Source organism: Aquarana catesbeiana, linkage group LG04 (genome assembly GCF_042186555.1).
Source record: "Aquarana catesbeiana isolate 2022-GZ linkage group LG04, ASM4218655v1, whole genome shotgun sequence".
NCBI lineage: Eukaryota > Metazoa > Chordata > Amphibia > Anura > Ranidae > Aquarana > Aquarana catesbeiana.
Genome location: NC_133327.1, coordinates 430,954,591 through 430,961,248, shown reverse-complemented (window position 1 = coordinate 430,961,248; position 6,658 = coordinate 430,954,591). Strand labels below are relative to the sequence as shown.

General features: G+C 42.0%; 1 protein-coding gene across 1 annotated transcript in view; it reads left to right on the top strand.

The window, feature by feature from the left end:
- Positions 1-207: 207 nt before the first annotated feature.
- The window catches only part of LOC141141262 (uncharacterized), a 13,565-nt gene continuing 7,114 nt past the window's right edge, over positions 208-6,658 (top strand). The window contains exon 1 of the mRNA XM_073628941.1: positions 208-620. Within this exon, the coding sequence (XP_073485042.1) occupies positions 208-620 (413 nt within the window). The remainder of the gene's footprint in view (positions 621-6,658) is intronic.

The following is a 6,658-nucleotide window of genomic DNA, read 5'->3' as shown; positions in this document are numbered from 1 at the left end:
TGTTGTGCCCCATCGTACGCCAATGTGTACCTGGGGGAGTGGGAACATTCTTTGATCACCAATGATTCGCTGTCTGTCTATATGTTCCACGTCTTGACGTGGCGTAGGTATATAGACAACGTTTTTCTTATATGGGATGGCTCAGACAAACTTCTGCACGAATTCCTGGCTACAATCAATTGTAATGAATTTAACCTAGCTTTCACTATGGTATATAGTGAGACAGAGATCACCTTTCTGGATGTGTCGGTCAAAAAACAGCCTGACGGCAGCCTCTCAAGTCAGTTATACCGCAAGCCCACAGCGGGAAACTCCCTTCTACACGCAGCCAGTTTCCATCCTAAACCCTTGCTGTCTTCCATTCCTTACACACAATACCTCAGGACACGTAGAAACTGTTCGGACGATTCCACATTTAAAGACGAAGCTGACAAATTAAGGACCAGACTACTCGAAAGAGGTTATTCCCGGTCTTCCCTTAAAAAAGCTTACAAAAGAACATTAGCCTCGTCACGACAAGATCTATTGGATACACCGAAACAATCTTCTACTGACAATACTATCAGAATTATTACCACATACACCACACAGCACCAACAACTAAAACAAATCCTGAACAGGTATTGGCACTTGCTTAAAATGGACCCACTTCTATCTCCCTTTGTCTCAGACACGCCGGCTGTGACTTACAGGAGAGCCCCGTCTGTTGGTGACCGAATAGTTAAAAGTGAGCACAAGCCACACAGAGGGGATACCTGTAAAACCCTGGGTACCTTTTCGTGTGGTGGATGTTCCTACTGTCAGTATATGGACAGGCGTAGGGACATTCACCTACCCAATGGACGGTTATTCCACCCAAGACACTTTATCAACTGTAAGACCCCGGGTGTAGTGTATTTACTTACATGCAAGTGTGGGTGCTATTACATTGGAAAGACCATTAATCCTTTATGGAAGAGAATATATCAACACGTTTCAACCATTTTAAAACGTGATCCCGATGTAACTATTGTCCGACATATGGCCCTTGCACATCCCACCTCGATCCCCAAAATTCATTTTTTGGGACTTGATCGCATTCACTTCAACTCACGAGGTGGTGATTTTAATACAAGCCTCCTTCAATGTGAACTTAGGTGGATCCATAGTTTATGAGCCACCTTGCCACCAGGACTGAATGAGGCCTTTAATTTTAGACCCTTCCTCCCAGGCTTCTCCTTAGGGGTCTGTGAACTTAATATGTAGAACATTAACCTGGTCTATTTCTTTCCCCTTTTTTCCTCTACAAACCTAGATTCTTTCAAACCACTTCAACTATACGCAACAATATATTTTGGTATACATTGTGGGTCGATCCTCCCCATTGTTGTTTTTTGTTTTTTGTTTTTCATTATTTTATTTTATTATTTTTCCTGATGTTGTATTGTGTTTTCTTTGTCAAACATGCCGGCTGTCTTTCTTTTCATCCATCCACTAGATGGCAGGACCGAGCGCCTCTGTGGTTTCCGTGATGTCGCTTGTGCGCTGACACCCAGCGGGCGGGCTCTCCCTGTTACAGCCTAGGTCGGTGAGGGTCTGTTTCTCCCCGTCTTTGATTGGCTGCGCGGGGTGGAGCGTCTATACGCCCTCACTGTCGTCTCCATGGCGATCGGTGAAGCCATCGTGCCACTTGTGGGCATGGCTGCGCCGTGCACCCTTGTGCCTGAGGTACGCCCACTGAGACACGTCCCTGCGTGCCGTGCGTGTCGACGCGGCGGCAGGAACGGTCTCTCTGTTTGCCTCTGATTGGCTGTTTTTTACACACCCTCTGTCTAGCCTCTCTCAGCTGTGCTCAAACACAGCTGAATTGATTTGAGCACTCCTGCCAAATTGACCTATCGCTTCTATATATAGGCTACCCTAATGCTCACATCCGGATGTCTTGTGCCAATATAGTGGCAGACACCGGACCATCAGCAACAGATGTCCCTGATTCACTACCTAGGTAAGAACCATGCTTTATATGGACCTGGCACCTTACATGGCCAGCCTCCATACATTCTACATTTTTCTAAAATTTACTTCTTTGCCTCTCTTTATGTGCAATCTTTCCCCCTAATGCTGACACTGTTTGCTACAGGGAGGATTGGGCGTCCCTTGTGAAGGTGCCCTCGCGGCTTTACGTGTTGTTATGGGCGCTCCCTCTGTCATCTGGGGACTTTTACAGCCAGCATGTTGATCCCTTCATCTGTTTTTTATTTATGACATGAGCTTCATTATGTAAGTACTATGACTTTGGTTACTTTATATAATAATGGTCAGAAAACAGACCATTCACATGGTCTTTCTCTGCTATGTTATTTATTTATGTTTATATTTATGTTTTAGAAACAAGAAATATTTTCTCACCCGTCTGTATGTAAAATAATTTCCCTGAAGAAGGATTATACAAGTTTGACTACGGTCTTCTCCGAAACATGTCAGGATATATTTACTAGCCACCTACCCCCACTATACCCACTTTGAACGGGTTGGTCTCTTGGGGTCGTTGGCACTGGGTGATATTACCTATTAATGCTCTATATGTCTTATATTCAACGATTTGTAAAGATATTGATTACCCATTGCATATGTTTGTCTTGTCCTTTAGACATTTTTATCAATTTTTGTACATTAATAAAGTTGGCATTGCTTTTGCCTTTTATCGATACTTACTTCCTCTACTCTTTTTCTGCCTTTAAAATCCAAAGGGGCGGCCCCTATATGCACTTTGCTGCAGACAGTTTTTTCCAATTCTGTAACCTTTTATTGTTTATCTGGCAATGCTTTAATATGATATGATTATACTAATGTGCTTCACTGATATATGTGAAGTGTGAATTTAGGTCTATTTGTCCTTTTTTCTAGGACACATAAAATGTGTTTACAATTATGAACTCTTGCAAGTGAAACATCTCCCCACATTTAACAGAATTCTTTTGCATTGAAATCCCTTTGTATTATGTAATGAATATCTCTCAAAATCTCTTTATTTAGGACCTGTGAAGCAACTGCCAAATGTCGAATGCCATCTGTCTTTTTGCAATATTGGCAAACCAAGTCAAAATGTCAGTGTCATGATGCTGATAGTAATTATTTATAAAGTAAATCACAAAATATGAAGACATTAAGAAATGTAAAATTGCACTGCTTGTTTATAAACCTATCATTGTGTAAGTTTCCAGCACATGCAAAACCCAACACCAAATATTTTAAGTTAAATTTGTACCTGTACCTGCAGAGAGTTCTGGAGAAAATTATTCCTGCTTTGCTGAATTGTTGACTTTGTGTCAAATGCTTGAAGCGGGGACAGATAAGGCATATGTGCCATCTGTGACTGCTAAAGTAATACATTTTAGGATAGAACCAAATGTCAGAATTGAACATTTTAGTTTCCATGAGCAATCAGCTTCCGACGAAGTTGTGAGAATAATACGAGATTTTAGATGATTAAATCAAATCCTCAAAATCAGACCAATAGGCTCAGAGAAGATCTGTAAACATTTGGCGGTCCACACAGTATTTTAATAAAAAAAATAAAAAGAAGATATTTGTGCTATGATGACATTGATGTCTATTACTGTATGTTCCACTGTTGTGTACCTTTAAGGAGGGTTGATCTCCCTTCAGGCTTACCTTCCCTTAATATATCCATTAGATTATATGTGTGCTCCAACTCTGGAGACTCAAAATTACTGCAGTACACTGGGATGCCACAAAGTGATCACTGCAGTTTACACATGTATTTGCAAATGTGTGCAAATTAAACACCTTGGTTTTAACGTTAAGTGTTAGACAAGGTCAATTTGGTTTGTTACAGGCTGATTGGTAAGTGAGCTGGGAATTTTTTTTTATGTTTTTTGACATGCATTTCCCTTCTTTGTGCTCCTTGCTGCAAATGCCAGTTATGGATTGGGGTGGTTGCCATTTGTTTGTCCTGTTGGTAATTGGTGAGGGGACGCACTGGATACCTTCGCTGACTGGGTGTCCAGTGCATCCCTGTACCTTTAAGGAGGGTGGGCTCCCTCCAGGCATACCTGCCCTTAATCTATCCATTATTATATATGTGCTCCAACTAAGGAGACTCTCAAAATTATAGGGTTAGGACTGCAGTACACTGGGCACCGTGATGATGCCGCAGCAGCTTACACATGTATTTGCAAATGTGTGCAAACTTTACCTTTTGATTTTAATGTGGACTGCTAGACAAAGTCAGTTCTGTTTGTTATAGGCTGGCTAGTAAGTGATCTGGGAATTTTTTTTGGGTTGTTTTTTGACATGCGTTGCCCTTCCATGTGCTCCTTGCTACAAAGACCAGTTATAGGTTGGGGTGGTTGCCCCTTGTTTGCACTGTGGTGTCCTGCCTACCTGCTTCCTTTGTTTATTTCTTTATATTTACTAGGGCCATTAAATAAGGCTTTCTTTATTATATACAACCCCTCGCTATATAGACTGTGTATGTATTTTGGCAGCACATTTCCAACAATGTCTACGATAGCAGTATATATAATATTATATAATATTTTTATATATATATATATATATATATATATATATATATATATATATATATATATATATAATATATGTGTTTCTTGTTTTTTACATATTTTTACTCTGGGCTCAGGTCCATTTGGGTGACACTAGGGTTGGTGTCACCCTCAGGACTGCTTCCTTTCTGCGCACTCAGTCCAGCCTCCCTCTCGTGACGTGCAACGCGGGCGGGATGTCGGAGGTGCCGCGCAATGCGGAAGTGTTGCAATGGAGCCTGGTGTGTGTCTGTGTTCCTCCGCTTCTCGCGTGCGTCTCTTGCCGGTTCCCCTCCCCTGTCGTCTGGCGTGGGAGGGGTTCCGGGGGCGCCGCGTGACGCGGATGTGACGACAGACACGTCACATACCCTTCACAGGTGACCGCACTGTACTTCTGGCTTCCTAGGTGGGAGGAGTGCCAGAGCCATGGGCGGACTACTATGGGTTGGGATGGAGGAGTCACATGATTAGCACAGGTGACCGCCCCAGGTTCTTGGCTTCCTATGTGGGTGGAGCGCTGGAATTGGGGCGGATCACTTTACGCAACGAAGGCCTTAGATGCCTGCTATACCGAAGTCCAGCCACTGACATGAACTGAAGAGTTCATGCCTATTGGCTATTTGAGTTACCCAATCTCTATCATTTAACTTGCTACTGATGCCAAGTTCTGGCTCTAGACCGGATGTCATGACAAATGTTTGACATGTGCATTGGGAGGTCCGAGGGTGCCTGTTTCTCGGCAGGCTCACTGATTGGTTGTTTGATCTGTTCGCCCTTTTAGGATGATGTTATTGGCCTCCCCATGCTAGGTTTGGTGCTTCCTGATCAGCTGATACTCTTTGGTCCAATAATATTCAATTATGCCTCACCGTTTGTGATTGGTCTACAACTTTATGTATTATTTATAAATATCTGCAACTCAGAGATGGTGGCTTATGCCCCAGTAGAAGACCTATGGGTCGAAACATGTCGGGCTTTTTTACCTTCTCTTAGGTTGCCCCATATATATATTTTTTATTCTGTGATCACTTTGTTTTTATGTATCTTGTTTTATTACAATAAAAAGATACCACCATTTTATCTGCACTATGGAGAAGCTCTCTTTTTCTTTCCACATATGACTGGGAGAGGACTAATAAAGCCCATCTTGGCTATACACCATTCACTTCAGTCGCCAGAATTCCGTTTAAGTCACCATAAGGATTCGTTTGTTGATCCCGTGAGAACCTGGGGAATTGATACTCAAGACCTTTGTTGATCCGGATATCGATCTACAGGCCTGGTGTGGTGTAACGCTCCCATGACTCCATGTCATACGACAGGGGAGTCCACGAGATCTGGTAAGAGTCCAGCTTACTACTGTTTTGCCCTGTTGGAATTCTAGACGGAAGTTGCATCCATGTGTTGAATCCACCTAGTTTCCATTCACATCACAAACTTTTTCACAGCCATTTTTGTCTGTTTATACACATTTGCAGAGACATTTATATGGACTTTCCTTCATTTATGTTTTTGTCTTGATAAATCACACACATTTTTTATTATTAAGGTGTGTTGTGGAGAACCTTCATCACGTTTATGCGCTACATTTTTTATTCACATTATATGATAGCAGTAGACAAAACATTTAGTAGAGCTGTTTTCCCCTCATATTTATCTAAGCTCACAACCCCAGTACTGCTGCATAGGGGTTTTTCCATTTTCTTTTGATCCTTTTCTTGAATCCTCTTCATTCTTTGTCTAAATGTTGCTGAACTCTTTCTACAGCCTGAAACAAAGTTGGTATTGCTTTTATCCTTATCACTCTTAACACATTTGCATGTTTAAAGGGGTTGTAAACATAATTTTTTTTTAATATATTTCCGCTGTTAATTGTATACTTATTGCAAAGAATTGTATGAATTCAATCCAAAATCTTTACTTACTAGTGCAATATGTGTTTCAAAATCGCCTCCGTCTATGCCACAGTGATTCTGGCTTCTTCTTCCTGGTTTGCGGTGCGCGTGCATTAAAGCAGCGTCACGGCAACCACGGAACTACAGCTCCCAGTGTGCTTAGCGGCACCGCGCATGCGCAGTGCCGTTTTTAAACTTTTCTTGTAACGAGAACGA